General features: G+C 42.9%; 1 protein-coding gene across 1 annotated transcript in view; it reads left to right on the plus strand.

The window, feature by feature from the left end:
• The window catches only part of PDGFD (platelet derived growth factor D), a 248,993-nt gene that overhangs the window by 174,213 nt on the left and 57,510 nt on the right, over positions 1-17,270 (plus strand). Inside the window, exons 4-5 of the mRNA XM_061628718.1 lie at positions 10,612-10,671; positions 14,323-14,521. Of these exons, the coding sequence (XP_061484702.1) occupies positions 10,612-10,671; positions 14,323-14,521 (259 nt within the window). The remainder of the gene's footprint in view (positions 1-10,611; positions 10,672-14,322; positions 14,522-17,270) is intronic.

Here is a 17,270-nt window from a genome sequence, read left to right on the forward strand (position 1 = left end):
ATTTAGAATATCTAGAAACTTTGCTTCTTTGTCATGACTGGAACACATATGCAGCCAGTCTATGTCCGGGTAGTTGAAGTCACCCATTACTACCACATTTCCTAGTTTGGATGCTTCCTCAATTTCATATCTCATCTCAAGGTCTCCCAGAGCATTTTGATCAGGGGGACGATAGATCGTTCCCAGTATTAAGTCCCTCCTGGGGCATGGTATCACCACCCACAACGATTCTGTGGAGGAGTCTGCCTCTTTTGGGGTTTCGAGCTTGCTGGATTCAATGCCTTCTTTCACGTATAGAGCGACTCCGCCACCAATACGTCCTTCCCTGTCCTTCCAATATAGTTTATATCCAGGGATAACCGTATCCCACTGGTTTTCTCCATTCCACCAGGTCTCCGTTATGCTCACTATATCAATGCTCTCCTCTAAGACCAAGCACTCCAGTTCTCCCATCTTGGTTCGCAGGCTCCTAGCATTAGCGTACAGGCACTTGTAAGCAGTGTCTCTCTTCAAGTGTCTTTGGCACTTGTGGTTAGGCCTGTGGTAATTTTGCTCTTCTGAATTTATATCCTGTGCCCCTGCTCTCACAATGCCTACTTCTAGGCCTACCCCTTTTAAAATTTCATCATTTCTTTGGTTTTTATCCCAGGGGGGAGGTTTATTCCGAACCGGACCTTTCTCAGCTCCTGTCGGGTTTCCCCCCTCAGTCAGTTTAAAAGCTGCTCTGCCACCTTTTTAATTTTAAGTGCCAGCAGTCTGGTTCCATTCTGGTTCAAGTGGAGCCCGTCCCTTTTGTACAGGCCCGGCTTGTCCCAAAATGTTCCCCAGTGCCGAACAAATCCAAACCCTTCCACCCGACACCATCGTCTCATCCACGCATTGAGACTGCAAAGCTGGGCCTGTCTGGCTGGTCCTGCGCGTGGAACTGGTAGCATTTCAGAGAAAGCCACCTTGGAGGTCCTGGCTTTCAGCATTTACAATTACTTGCATGTACACACACACACATATATTTGTATAGACACAGGAGTGTGCGTAGCAAATGCTGCTGGTTTTTATCAAGGAAAAATGTGTACCTAAAGAGCGGGAACGCACTGCATGCTGGGATGCCTGTCACATGAGCGGCTGCAGCTCGCTAAAAACTCCCTTGATTTTCTGGGTTTCCAAGCTTGCAAACAGATTGTTTCTGGTATCATTCATCACAAAAATTAGCACTAAACATGCACTATATTCCACTAGAATTCCAGAAGCAGCTTGTACATCATGTGAGAGATCAAATATAATGCGCAGATTACCAGGTAAGAACTCATCAGAATAATGGAATAAAGTGCGGTGTGAAAGCAGCCGGACTCAGGACATTGGCCCAACTAGCTTAGTATTGTCTACACTGACTAGCAATGCCTGTCCAGGATTGAGCCAAGGAGACATTCCCAGCCCTTCCTGAAGATGCCAGGGATTGGCTCTGGGACAGATGCTCTATCCCTGGGCTGCAGGCCTTCCCCTACCACTGATCTATGACCTTTCCCTGTCTTAAACTTGACCCATTTTAGTAGATTTCCCCCCCTTTTTTAAAAAAGCACAATTTTTTCTTCTCACCCACAGAAACTGCACAGTTTCAAAAATAAGTGGCACATTGGACACCTCTCCCCCACTAGTACAATAACAAGGAACAAGAAAGGTCCAGACCAAACACACCTGCTGCTTAAAACCATTTCCCTCACTCTTTATACCTTTCACTTTTCATAAATAGACAAACCAAGCTCAAGCTGAGCTTGACTGTAATCACAGCTGAAAACCTTCATGTTTATTTGACAGAGTTTGGGATATCATGCTCTCTCTCCTATTATAACAAGTGACTATGTCAGAATGGATCAGGAGGCATCCACTACATCATTTCACACTATTATTAACATAGTCATCACCAATAATGGAATTATAGCTAGTGATATATAGTGGCAGCAAGCCACCCTTTGCATGGCTGCTGGTTATTTAAGGCACAGCTCAGGCCTAGTGTCTTGAGAGAGAGAAATAATACAGCCTCGTTTATTTTCAGAGGTTACATCTGAACCAATGATCCCCTTATGACACTTCACAAATTATTTTTTACATTTTCCTCAGTTTGAAAAGATGGTTTCCCAGGGGTTTTCTTATAGGGATGTGAGAAATTTGATCCTAGTATATTCCAAAATGAACGGATCTGATCCACATGTCCCCAGCTAATGTGCGGATTGGAATTTACTAGCTTTCTATGCTCAAAAGATGCCAGTTTTGAGAGAGAATTCATTTAGAAAAGCCTATTTTGAGGAGAAATGGGTTCAGAAACAAGTGTCCCATTTGCCTTGGTAGAACAGCCTTCACTGCACATATAGTAGAATTATATACAGTGGCAGAGTCCCAGGATGGACAGCACCATTTCAGACTGCAGGGAGGGAGGACGCTATGGAAAAATCCTTCCATATAGAAAAATCTGCCAGAAAATAGAAAACCAGCTCAGCAGGAAACATGCTAGCACAGAGCTTTGTCCCTTGGTGTTCCTTTTTTTTTTTTAATGTTAAGGAATATTTCAGATAGGGAACATTCAAAAAGTGACACCCTTGCCTGCAGTCTGAAGTGGTGCAGTCTATCCTACCATGTCATTCTCTTGCATGTGGTGATGCACTTACCACATTTGTCTCTTGGGTTCCTTTTTGTTTAGAAATGGGGTGGGGGTTGCCAGTGGGAAGACAGCATGAAGAGAGTGGAGAAAGGAGGAGGGTCCAGTAAGTTTTAATTCCTTTTCTCTGTGACTGAGGGCAGGAGAGGAGAGATGTGGGAATAGCAGCCTGAGCAGAGCACTTACCTGCCATTGCAAGTACCCGTAGCCCCAGCCTGCCACACAGGGACACCTTTAGGAACACAGGAACCTGTCTTACACTGGATTGGACCATTGGTCCATCTAGCTCAGTGTCTGCACCAGGGATGGGGAACCTTATTTCCCCAGCTGGACAGATCTGTATCTGCCTTATCCCTCGTGGGCCAGATTTGACAGGTGGGTGGGGCCATCCAATTGTCGATCACTGGATATCACAATGAGATGCTGGGAGCGCGTCTTCAAAGATCCTCACTCCAGGATCAGGAAGGGGTTTGCATTGAAACTCCTGCTAAAACAGTTTCCTTCCTCCATTTTAGTAGCGGTTTCAATGTCAGCCCCTTCCTGATCCTGCAGCAAAGCATGCTCCCAGGATCAGCTGATGGGCAGTGAAAATGTGCCTTGCTCCAGCAAGGGAGCAACTGAGATTTCACTTTAAGATCTTGATTGTTCCTCTGTAGCCATGTTGACACTTACCCCAAACCTGACATCACATATGATGTCAGTGTGGGGCATGTGGGTGTGCTGTGCCAGGGATTGTCCGGAAGCCAAATGGGGACCATGGGTTAAATGTCCCTGACCCTCACACTGACTAGCAGTGGCTTTCTAGGGTACAAAAGGATGTTTTTGCATAGTTTTTATTGTGTTTTATGGGTTTTTTATTACATATTTTTGTGCACCCCTCTGATATGCAATATAAGCACATTTATATATGTGTGTGTATATATAAAAATAAATACATTTATAAACAATAAAAAATCAGACAAGCTTCTCTCCTGGTCCTTCCTGGAGACATTGGTATTGAACTTGAGACCTGCATGCAAAGCAGATGATGTACCACTGAGATACAGTCAGAAACTGGGATGAACTATACATCTTTGCTGAGTACACAATTGGTAGCAATCCCAGGCCCATTGTTCTAATGTATGAAGCGGCTCTTAATTTTCTTGATTCTTGTTGTTTAAATTCAGTGGTTTCTGGTGGCTCCATGTTATTGGGGCAGTGAAATCCGCCCCAGGTTTTAATCTGAACTTTCAAGGAGAGTCTGAACTTTCAAGGCACTGTCCAAGGTGTTGAATCTTCACCTTGGACAGCACCTTGAAAGTTCAGACTAAAACCCAGAGTGGATTCCACTGCCCCACTGAGATGGAGTTCCAGCTGCCACTGCTTAGATTATACATACTCTGGAAATAAAAGGAAAGAAATCATTTCAAAAAGTCCAAATTCTCAGCTAGTTTCAAGCGTTACCATTAATAAATCAACACCTGCATGGGCACCATCAATAGCATGGCAATGGTGCTGATGAGAGGGATGCTTTGAGACTTATAAAGGCTGTCATGAACAATGTGGATCTAAAGAGAATTCAGTGTTATTTTATTTTTTATAAGGGCAATATAACTGAGGCTAGTAATATAAACAGAAGATTGGGTTTAGCTGGAAAGCTCTTCAGAGGCTCTGAGTGACTGCAGCTGTGTTAAATGATCATGGAAGAAAACCTCACAATGAATTGAGGATGGTGTATTTTACTAGGGGAAGTGTAATAATCACAGAGACAAAATGAGCAGACTGCAAAAGCCAAGAACAGGTGGCACACCTAACTATTCCTCTATTTGAATACTGGACAGGTGTTGCCTTTATCTACAAAACTAAATATATTCTAGTTCTGATTGTGTGTGATTTGGGGGGATTAAAAATAGTTACACCCAACCGGGGGTGGGAAAAAAGGAAGCTGAGACATAGTTACTGATTTTCAATCAATCTGCTCATTTTTATTTTCCATTTCACATTTCCATACAGCTATGGCCTTCAGAAATGGGGAGATAAAAGTTTCCCTAGGTTTGTGTATAACTAAAAACTGAGGCTGTTCTTTTAATGAGCGCTTGTGTGGATGGCACTCATTGGAACAAAGAAAGCTGCCTTATACTAAGACCATTTGTCCATCTCGCTCAGTATTGTCGACACTGACTGCCAGCAGAAGGATATCAGACAGGCAACATTCCTGGCCCTGTGTGGAGATGCCATGGATTGAATCTGGGACCTCCTGTACACAAAGCAAATGCCCTACCACTGAGCTACACCCCGTCCCAAACTCTCTTGGGCTAGTTTCTTTTCTTTTTTTTTCAATTAATTTTTATTCAAATTTTCAAAACCAAAACAATACAAAAAGAAAAAACACAAATCCATAACTAATACAATAAAAAGAAATATATATATATATATAAAATTGACTTCCGATTTGTCGTAGTTCAGCTATAAGTCTATAATATATAACAAGCCTGTATCTTGATAGATTATAAAATCACCTTCCTCCAGCGGTTATCTTAATTGGTTACAAATCTCATTAACATCATATCATTTTATCCTTCCACAAAAAGTCAAAGAGAAGTTTCCAATCCTTGAGATATATGTCCATCAATTTTTTTTCTAGATAAACATGTCAATTAATCCAACTCATCAAGTCTACTAAATCCAGTAATTTCAAATCGCTCTTCTTCCATTATCCGTATTGGTTCCATCTTCCATCTTCCATCTTTACGCGCCCAATAATCTTGCTGTCATAGTCATATAATAAGAGTCTGATAGGAATTTCCTTTTTCACAGATATTTTCTTGCCATCAGTTCCGAACGTATCACTGAAGTATTGTTGCAAAGCCGCATCTCTGTTCCTCTTTTTTATATGATACACTAGCACATCTCTTGAAGATTTTTCCATTGACACAAAACAGGGATTAATTCTGTTAGCTTTCTCCATTTCAAGTTCCATCAAATCTTTCCAGTCCAGGAATTTTTTTGAACCGATAATATCTTTATCTCCAATCTCTTCAATTCCTTCAGGGACAGCACTGAGTTCCAAACCGTAATATTTGTCTCCAGGATCCATCACAGCCAGGAAATCCAAATCTTTTCCCATATCCATATTTAATCCAATCTCCATAGTTTGAACCTTGCCTTTAATTTCTCTTTCATCCTTTTTTGGTTTTCCAGATCCATCTTTATTCTCCTTTCTCACAGAATCCTGAATTTCTTTCAGCTCCTGTCTCATTTCGTCAAATTCAATTCTCAACGCTTGACTATTATTTCTCAGTTCTTGTTTTATTGAGTTAATCCCATTCATTATTTTCTGAAACATGTCTAAAGATAAAGTCCCTTCTTGTACATCCATGATCTTCTTAATTGTCATTCTTAAAGCCAAAGGTACTATTATGGTACTCCAAACATCTCATTTTTCCTGGCTTAGACCCTATCTGCATAACACATTTAAAGCACTATTATACCACTTTGACTTCCCCCAAAGAATCCTGGGAATTGTAGTTTGTTAAGGATGCTGAGAGTTGTTTGGAGACCCCTGTTCTCCTTACAGAGCTACAATTCCCAGAGTGGTTTAACAATCAATCCCTCTTCCCAAGGAACTCTGGGATCTCTAGCTCTGTGAAGAGAAACAGGGATCTCCTAATAACTCCCAGCACCCTTAAGAAACCACCATTCCGAAAACTCTTTGGGGAAAACCATGCTTGTTTAAAGTGGTATAAAATACCTTGGCACAGTCATTAACCAAAACAGAGACAACCGTCAAGAAATCAGAATAAGGCTAGGACTGGGGACGACAGCTATGAGAGAACTAGAAAAGGTCCTCAAATGCAAAGATGTATCACTGAACACCAAAGTCAGGATCATTCAGACCATGGTATTCCCGATTTCTATGTATAGATGTGAAAGTTGGACAGTGAAAAAAGCGGATAAGAGAAAAATCAACTCATTTGAAATGTGGTGCTGGAGGAGAGCTTTGTGCATACCATGGACTGCGAAAAAGACAAATAATTGGGTGTTAGAACAAATTAAACCAGAACTATCACTAGAAGCTAAAATGATGAAACTGAGGTTATCATACTTTGGACACATGATGAGAAGACATAATTAACTAGAAAAGATGATAATGCTTGGAAAAACAGAAGGGAGTAGAAAAAGAGGAAGGCCAAACAAGAGAAGGATTGATTGCATAAAGGAAGCCACAGACCTGAACTTACAGGATCTGAACAGGGTGGTTTATATCAGATGCTATTGGAGGTCACTGATTCATAGGGTCGCCATAAGTCGTAATTGACTTGAAGGCATATAACAACAAAATAGTTTTGAATGTAGAGTGTAGCTGTAGCCTTAAATTCAGTTCTCTGCATTTTACAACAATTTGCATTGGGGTTTTTAAAAAAAAAACTCATGAAAATTCATCAGCATTTTAGTGCATATTTCTCCTAATAAACATATTTTTGTATGCAGTTTTGACTAATTTTCCATACTTTATTTTTATGTTTTCACTACTATATGCATATTTTATGCACGCTTTGCCCTAGTATATGCATTTTTGTACAGACTACTTGTCTGAAGAACTGCACTGCAAAATTCAGAGAAGTGACGATTTTGAAGGATGGCTGTGTTTCAGTTTGCACAGTGTTTCAAAAAATGTGAATTTAGTAGGTTTGCCTTTATATAGACACATGGCCACCCTATCTGCAGGATTCATATGTACCTGTATTTTTATTTTTATTTTAAATCCTGATTAATTGGTGGCAGATTTTTTTGTTAAAATGTGTTTTAATAGATTAGCAGATTGATCAATCAAATGTTGCAGCCCTGAAGGCAATTTATCTGTTAAAAGTGTGAACCCACTGTTGATCCTGTCCTATTACTGTCAACAGCTTATGCTACATGAAGATTTTCTGTTCTCTTTAAGATGTGCTATTTAAAGCAAACTGATCAGGGATGGAGAACAGTGGGGGGTATCAGTTAGAGTGTCAGACTGGGGCCTAGGAGACAAGGATTGAAATCCTCACTCAGCCATGAAGCTCACTGAGTGACCTTGAGCCTGTGACTGTCTCTCAGCCCAATCTACGTCACAGGTTTGCTGTGAGGATGAAACTGGGAGGGGGAGAATCATGTTCGTACAGCAATATAGTGGGATATATAATAACAACAACAATTGTAATTATAATTATTCCAACATGGAGGAAAGGTGGGATATAATGAGGTGGTCGTGGTCATGAGTTATAATGTTGTTGTTCAGCCCAAGGGCTGCATTCATTTCTGGGCAATCTTCTGGGGGCCACATGCCAGGGGTGGGCAGGGCCAGAGGCAAAAGTAGGTTGAGCAACAAATAGAAATTTTACCTTTTTACGGTAGGCTAGTTGCTACACCCATCCCAGACCTCTTTCTGTCTTCCATCCATGCAAGCAAGGGGCACAAGCAGAGTTCATGGACACATGCAGCCAATCAAAACTCTCAAGGAAGATGTAAAGCAAGGCTTTTGTGGGTTATAGCCTGGGGGAAGAGGGTGTGGCTAGGGACGGGGTGCGTGGCCGGGTGAAAGTCCCAAGGGTCAGAGAAAGAGAGGCCTGTAGGGCCACATCTGGCCTCTTGGTCTGAGGTTCCCCATCCATGATGTAGCATGAACTGGAACATTCAAAGGGTGACCTTGTGTCTTTCTTTACATTAAACCACTGTGGAGTGATGCTGGCTCATGTCACTGGTGCACTGGTTACACCCTAACCAACTGTTGTCAGTGACATGAGGTCAGTGTCATCAGATGAGAGCCAGTGTGGTGTAGTGGTTAAGAGTGTTGGGCTGGGACCTGGGAGACCAGAGTTCATATCCTCGCTGTGCCATGAAGCTCAGTGGGTGACCTTGCGCCAGTCACTATCTCTCAGCCTAACCTACCTCACAGGATTGTTGTGAGGAGATCAAACTGGGAGGGGGAGAACCATGTTTGTATGCTGCCTTGAGCTCCTTTGAGGAAAGACGGGATATAAATGTAATAAATAAATAAATATAAAATTAGTCTTCACAGCCTGGATATCAGATGCTCAGCTTTAATCATATTGGATCAGAGGATTACCTCCAGATATTTTTGGACTACAATTCTCATCATCCCTGTCCAGTGGCCATGCTGGCTGGGGCTGAAGGAGTTGGAATCAATGTGTTAACCACGTTGGCTTCTCCTGCCATATAGGTAAAGGGTCCTTGTCACCTGAGTCCCACCTGGCCTCTCTACACATACTCTGAGTATCGTCCTAGCAGGGGGGGGTGCAGTTTCTCTCAAGGTCATGAATATTGTGAATGATCAAAAGAAGACAATATTTATGAAGGATACTGCACAATAATCAGAAGCACTTTGTAAAATAAAAGGCAGACGCCCTTGGCGTTGTCTAAACTATCCAAACTCCAGCTTCTTTCATAAGGGATATTAGTCCAAGGCAGTGGTGGCTGGTGGCTCCATGGGGCTGTGGAATCCATTCTAGGTTTTAGTCTGAACTTTTAAAGAGCTGCCCAAGGTGATTCAGCTCCTTGAAAGTTCAGACTAAAACCCAGAGCGGATTCCATTGCCCCACTGACGTGGAGCCACTAACCGCCATTGTTCTGAGGGATGGGGTGGAAAGATGTTGAATTTGGAGTAATGCCTGCTTGCTTTTTAGGCCACATCATAATCCATCAATCCCTTGTGCATGCTGGCCTCCAATGATTTTCTCTAAAAAAAAAAAAAGGCTTTCTCAGGGAAGTAGGGAAGAAACCTGCTTCAAAATGGTCTGAAGGCCCATGATGATGTTACATTAGCTCTATTTGAGGGTTCTGAAACAATATGTGCGGGAGGGAGGAGAGTGGGGCTGGGTGCTCTCACCCCCCCAACATTGTTCCCCACGCTAGGCACTCCTCAATGCTGCTCATGTAACCAGAGCAAGTCTGCAGGGGCAGCCTGCCAAACATGCATCAGCTGTCCTTGTGAGTTGGAACCCTGAGAGCCCAGGATTCCAGCTGTTGCTCAGTGGTGGAGTGTCTGCATGGCATGAAGAAGGTCCCTGGTGCAGTCCCTGGCATCTCTACATAGAGCTGGGAGAGGCCCCTGCCTGAAACCTTGGAGAGCTGCTGCCAGTCAGTGTGGAAACTGCCACAACCGAAGTGCTGGCAACAACGGAGAGGGCCTTCTCAGTGGTGGCCCCCAAATTATGGTATGATCTCCCTGACGAGGTGCGCCAGGTCAAGACTTTCCTCTTCCCCCAGGCATTTTAGCATGTGTTTTTAAATTGTTTTTATTTAGTTTTTAAATTGTTTTTTGTGTTTTAAAAATTGTATATTTGTTTTTATTGTTTTTAATTGCTGTAAACCGCCCAGAGAGCTTCAGCTATGGGGTGGTATATAAATGTAATAAATAAATAAATATACTTCTGTTAATGCAGCCTAATATAGCATTTGCCTTTTTTGCAGCCACATCGCACTGTTGGCTCATATTCAGCTTGTGATCAACGACAATTCCAAGATCCTTCTCACATGTCGTATTGCTGAGCCAAGTATCCTCCATCTTATAACTGTGCATTTGGTTTCTTTTTCCTAAGTGTAGAACTTTGCATTTATCCCTGTTGAATTTCATTCTGTTGTTTTCATGAGTTTCCTATGAGGGGAGAAGGGGGAGATTTATTTCTATTTACACACTCTTCACGCAGATGTAATAGTAGTAGTGGTAGTAGTAGTAGTATATCATCATCATCTGCCTTCAAACATAGTGTGTTGAATGATCCTTATTGGAAAACAAAATGTATTGGTTCCTATAAACACAGCTACAGGAACAAGGATCAGTAAATAACCCTCAAGAATGGAGCAAGACCATGTGTTATGCATTAAAATGCTCCGTAACCAGACAGGTCATGCTTTTAAAAAAAGACATGTACAATAGTGTTGCGACTATATCTTTTTCTCCCCTTGTGTTTCTCTTTGATCTTCAGGATGATCTCCAGCCGGCTGCATCTGAGACCAACTGGGAATCGGTCACAAGCCCTGTCTTGGTAAGTAAATGGTTGGTTACAAATGAGTAGGGATGGAGGAGAAAAACGTTCAGTCCACATTCTGAAGACAACCAACCCAATCTGTTGGTCTCAGAGTTATCTGCAAATTGGAACTCGGCTATCAATTGGATCCTCTGGATTTTGTGATGCAGATTCAAAAAATGTGCAATCAAATGTGAATTTTATTGGGGGGGGTGCATGCCAAATGCATATTTTAGGGAATGAACTAAACTGCATTTTTTATACATAAAAAGTGTGTGTGTGTGAAACAGTCCTATGATTAAGCACTTGCAACTCTGACTTGGATCAGAAAAGGGGTGATGATCCATCCCTACAAGCGAAACAGCAGTTCAGCTGAGATTCTCAACAAGGGGAATCCTTGACATAACAGCAAGGTGTTACTTGAATGGGTGTATATATATATATATATATCCTGAAACCAGCCACAGAGACCTAACCAGCAATTGTATGACCCCATCAAGGAATGGATATGGGCTTCGGGGAGTTTGGCTTCTCTAGGAGGAAGTCCAGCTGGATATAGCCCTAGACAACATGATGAATTATGCATGGATAGCTCAGTGGTAGAGCACACACTTTGCATGCAGAAGGTCTCAGGTTCAACCCCTGGCATTTTCAATTTTCAAAGATGAGATGCCAAAGACCCTGGACAGCCACCGAGAAGACAATACTAGGCTATTTGGACAAATAGTCTGAGATAAGGTGGGTTCCTATGCATGAGATTTCTGCCAAGGTAGGCAGTTTCTGGGAAGTTCATTACATGATTCACTTGCCTCCTCTAAGGGGCTGCCAAAAGCTGAGTTGCATATACTGCCCAGGTATGGCCATTTGTGCAGCTCAAGCACTGAGGCTTGAATCTCATGCCCAGCAAATGGTAGACGATGTCAACAGTCTGTGTAAGCCTGTACTATGCAGTTCCCCCATGTGTATATCTGAAGGTTGCACCATTTGTTCCGTTCAACTGTTGAATGAGCTTTAAGATCTTTTTAAGATTTTCCCACACCACATAGGCACGTGCGTACATTTGAGTAACTATTTTTATTTAGAAAGATTTATATGCTAGTTAATTAAAAAAACCCTCTATGCTGTTTACATATATGGTTTCATATATATCACTATGCATTGTACTATAGATTTTTAAAATTTTGCTGACTCAGATATAGACATACACAGACACACACATGAAAATGTGCAAGCTCATTCTGAATTATTTGTTTATCTCTTTGGCTTGGCATGCACTAGACAGGAGCTGCCAACGTTTGCTACCAAGCAGCAATCTATTGAAAGTTGTTGAATGGCAACAGTGAGGTCAATAAACTGGCAAGCCTTAACCTTGTCCCAAAGAACAGCCCTTCTTTGACTTCTGCTATGGGTGCAGCGCTTGAGTCACAATACACTCAGTGAAACCTTTTCTGATAAAACTCCCTCTTCCCTCTTAGCAGAACAAGTGCACGTTTGTCAGGCTGCCACTTATTCAGTAACCTTTTCCTATGCATCTGTCAGTGCCAGCAGGTTATATTTGGGTCTCTGATTGTTCTTTAGACTTGCCCACTTCTGCTAAGAGAGCTAAGCTTCCTTTTTTTCCTGCATGGTCACTGACTTTTGGAAAAATCTGTCTTTTCAAAGGTGAGGATTTTATATGAAAGAAAAGTGATACTGGACAGTAGGATCATAGCTCAGTTGCTGAGCATCTACACTTGCATGCAGAAGGTTCCAAGTTCAATCCCAACCATCTCTAGGTAGGGCTAGGAATGTCCCCTTTCTGAAAACCTGCAGAGGCTCTGCCACTCACTTCAGCCAATACTGACCTAGATGGACCAATGATTTGGCTAAATTTAAGGCAGCTTCATACGTTCCTAGGTAGCTGAATTGCTTGTTTTCCCACTACTGATCTTCACTCACTTTGTCTATTGCAAGTCTTCTCCTCTCTGGTCTTCCATCGTCTCATCTTGGTTCCCTCACTGCTAGCCAGCACTCTGCAGCCAAAAACATTCAGCTCGGTCATTACACGATGAAAATGTCGACCCAGTGTGCAGCAGCTGTGAAAAAGGCAAATTCCATGCTAGCGATAATTAGGAAAGGTATTGAAAATAAAACAGCCGATATCATAATGCCGTTGTATAAATCTATGGTGCGGCCGCATTTGGAATACTGTGTACAGTTCTGGTCGCCTCATCTCAAAAAGGATATTCTAGAGTTGGAAAAGGTTCAGAAGAGGGCAACCAGAATGATCAAGGGGATGGAGCGACTCCCTTACGAGGAAAGGTTGCAGCATTTGGGGCTTTTTAGTTTAGAGAAAAGGCGGGTCAGAGGAGACATGATAGAAGTGTATAAAATTATGCATGGCATTGAGAAAGTGGATAGAGAAAAGTTCTTCTCCCTCTCTCATAATACTAGAACTCGTGGACATTCAAAGAAGCTGAATGTTGGAAGATTCAGGACAGACAAAAGGAAGTACTTCTTAACTCAGCGCATAGTTAAACTATGGAATTTGCTCCCACAAGATGCAGTAATGGCCACCAGCTTGGACGGCTTTAAAAGAAGATTAGACAAATTCATGGAGGACAGGGCTATCAATGGCTACTAGCTATGATGGCTGTGCTCTGCCACCCTAGTCAGAGGCAGCATGCTTCTGAAAACCAGTTGCCGGAAGCCTCAGGAGGGGAGAGTGTTCTTGCACTCGGGTCCTGCTTGCAGGCTCCCCCAGGCACCTGGTTGGCCACTGTGAGAACAGGATGCTGGACTAGATGGGCCACTGGCCTGATCCAGCAGGCTCTTCTTATGTTCTTATGTACTCTTATATCTTGATCCATCTCTGCCCTTGACATTCACTCACATCAATTATCTTCTTAAGCTCTTGGCCCTCATAGAAGTATGCACTTTCTCCCTTTTCTGTCTCTTATGCCCTGAACACTTTTGTGAGACAGTCCTTCTTACTTACTTCAAATGCCTCTTCAAAACTCACCTTTTCCCATACGACATTCTTAAAAATTGCCATATGACAATGGAACCAATTACCTAGCGAGGTAGTGGGCTCTCCAACACTGGAGGCATTCAAGAGGCAGCTGGACAGCCATCTGTCGGGAATGCTTTGATTTGGATTCCTGCATTGAGCAGGGGGTTGGACTTGATGGCCTTATAGGCCCCTTCCAACTCTACTATTCTATGATTCTATGATTTTCCATGAAGACTTGGGTACAATCCTCCAAACCCCATGCACCACTATAATTGTGTATAACTGAATTAGTCTAACTACATGGAAATGAAATAGTTAAACAATTTTCTCTTGTTTACCCCACTGTCCATTTCCTCCCCCTTCATCTCTTGTTGAATTTTGTTGTCCCTGTCTCGAATTTGGATGCACTGTGTACATTGTTGGCACTATATAAATAATATATACTGTACATACATAATCAAAAGGTTAGCCATGTTCCGAGATATGAGATGTGTTTGTGTGTTTACACATAAACACATGCATACATTGGGAACATAGCCATTGTTTTTAAGAATGTACAAACACTAGCTTTGCATGAATAGATTCTGTGAATCATCTCTGGAAAAAGTTTTATTTGAAATGTTTGTCATTTTCTACCTGTGTTTTTCAAAGTACACTGCACTGTATGTCACTCTTAGGGCGTTTCCTATCACTCTCCATCAGTGACCGACCCTACTCTTACGGCAGAAGCTCTGGATCAAACCATTGCTGGATTTGACACTGTGGAGGAACTGCTCAAGCACTTTAATCCAGATACATGGCAAGAAGATCTTGAAAGTCTGTACACAGACACTGCCCCACATCGAGGTAGAAGCTACTATGAAAGGAAATCTAAAGGTAGGAGGAAACCTTTCTGGAGAGAAGGGGAGGGGTTCTGGATCTGATACTACATTACTTTTCAACTGCCTGGTGGTTGAGATGTGCAAAAGCAGACCAAGGTATCAATCAGTGGAACACAGAAGAATGGGATGCAACAGCAGAATTCTTGTTTTTGTTGTTCTTAATTTGATAGGTAGTCTCATCTTATTGTAAAAAAACCCAAAAAAACCTATAGGGAGCAATCCAAACTCTGCCCCCCCCGACTAGCAGGGCTTTATGGAGCAGTGGAGCATGATGGCTAGAGCCAAAGGTGGGGAGACGTGACATCACTGCACCAACCTATGGCTGGTGCAGCGATTAGGTCTGTATTAGGCCTGATGCCATCAAACCATGGCAGCAGGGCTGGACTTAGGGATGGAAAGATCTGTCTGTTTCTCGTTGTTCCATTGTTAAATTCAGCTCTCCACATTTCTACAGCGATCTGCGAATTTTTTTTAAAAAAATCCTCATGAAAATTCTCCACCATTTTAGTGTGAATTTCTCCAAATAAGCACATTTTTGTAGGCAATTTTGACAAGGTACAAATTTTTGCAAGCCATTTCTCGTCATTGCATGCCTTTTTGCATGTTATTTTCACTCATGTATTTATTTATTTGTTTATTTATTGCATTTGTATACCACCCCATAGCCGAAGCTCTCTGGGCAGTTCACAACAATTAAAAACATTAAAAACAAATATACAAATTTAGAAACACATTTTTAAAAAGCAATTTAAAAACACATGCTAAAATGCCTGGGAGAAGAGGAAAGTTTTGACCTGGCACCGAAAAGATAACAGTGTTGTTGCCAGGTGCACCATGTCAGGGAGATGATTCCGTAATGTGGGGGCCACCACTGAGAAGGCCCTCTCCCTTGTTGACAGACTCCCAGCTTTCCTCAGAGTGGGCACTGGAGGAGGACATTTGATGTTGAGCGTAGTGTACGGGTGTGTTTGTGTCGGGAGAGGCGTTCCATCAGGCATTGTGGTCCTAAGCCATGTAAGGCTTTATAGGTTAAAACCAGCACCTTGAATCGAGCTCAGAAACATACAGGCAGCCAATGCAAGCGGGCCAGAATCGGGTTTATATGTTTGAACCGTCTGGTCCCTGTTACCAATCTGGCCGCTGCATTTTGCACAAGCTGCAGTTTCTGAACCAACTTCAAAGGCAGCCCCACATAGAGTGCATTGCAGTAATCTAACTTGGAGGTTACTAGAGCATGAACAACTGAAGCCAGGTTATCCCTGTCCAGATAGGGGTATAGCTGGGCCACCAACCAAAGTTGGTAGAGGGCACTCCGTACCACTGAGGCTACCTGAGCCTCAAGTGACAGAGATGGTTCTAGGAGAACCCCCAAGCTACGAACCTGCTCCTTCAGGGGGAGTGCAACCCCATCCAGAATAGGTTGGACATCCACCATCCGATCAGAAGAACCACCCACTAGCAGCATCTCAGTCTTGTCTGGATTGAGCCTCAGTTTATTAGCCCTCATCCAGTCCATTGTCACAGCCAGGCACCGGTTCAGCACATTGACAGCCTCACCTGAAGAAGATGAAAAGGAGAAATAGAGTTGTGTGTCATCAGCATAGTGATGGCAACACACTCCAAAGCTCTGGATGACCGCATCCAACGGTTTCATATAGATGATGAACAGCATGGGGGACAGAACTGACCCCTGCAGAACCCCATACTGGACAGTCTAGGGTGCCGAGCAATGTTCACTAAGCACCACCTTCTGGAGCCGACCCACCAAGTAGGAGCAGAATCACTGCCATTCAGTCCCTCCCACTCCCAACTCAGCCAGTCTTCTCAGAAGGATACCATGGTCAATGGTACCGAAAGCCACTGAGAGATCAAGGAGAATCAACAGAGTCCCACTCCCCCTGTCTCTCTCCCGACAGAGGTCATCATACAGGGCGACCAAGGCTGTTTCCATGCCAAAACAAGTATTCATTTTTATGCACACTTTCCCCTAATATATGCATTTTTGTAAATGTTGTTTAGTAGTCAAACTGCATCCCAAAATTCTAGTAAATGCAAATTTTAAAAAATGGCTGTGTTTCAGTTCTCATATTCTTTTGGAAATTGCGAATGTGATAAATTCTGCTTGAAATGCAAACTGAATCAAAATTGTCACCCATCTCTAGGACCCAATCGATCCTGGGATCATCCCTGTCCACAGAAAGCCCCATTTTGGGGACTGCTGCTGGATGTCCTGCCAGTGACACTTCCACCCACCCATTCGATGGGTGGAAGGGGGAGCTCCATGTTAACAGAATGACACTCTGCAGGCAGGAGCCAGTGGAAGTCTGATGGGAGCTGGAAGGACTGATGTAAAGATACCTCTGCCCAATCCAGTCCCCCAGCATCTGTGCAGGGTGGTGGTGGATAGCTCTGTTAGTGCCTATAGATAGAGGGAAAGTGTGTGGAATGGGAAAAAAACTTACTCTACAAAGAACCATATCTGTGAAGATTTCCCCAAAGGGTATCCTTGGGGAGGGGCCATAGGTCAGTCGTAGAGTATCTGCCTTGCATGTAGAAGGTCCCAGGATCAATTCCAGGCATCTCCAGGTAGGACTGGAGAGCCAATGCCAGTCAGTACAGACAATACTGTGCTAGATAGACCAATGGTCTGACTTGCCATAAGGCAGCTTCCTATGTTCCTGTGAATTGTAGTTTGGTAAGAGAGCCAGTGTGGTGTAGTGGTTAGAGTGTTGGATTACGACCTG

This window comes from Rhineura floridana, chromosome 5 (assembly GCF_030035675.1).
Source record: "Rhineura floridana isolate rRhiFlo1 chromosome 5, rRhiFlo1.hap2, whole genome shotgun sequence".
NCBI classification, from domain to species: Eukaryota; Metazoa; Chordata; class Lepidosauria; order Squamata; family Rhineuridae; genus Rhineura; species Rhineura floridana.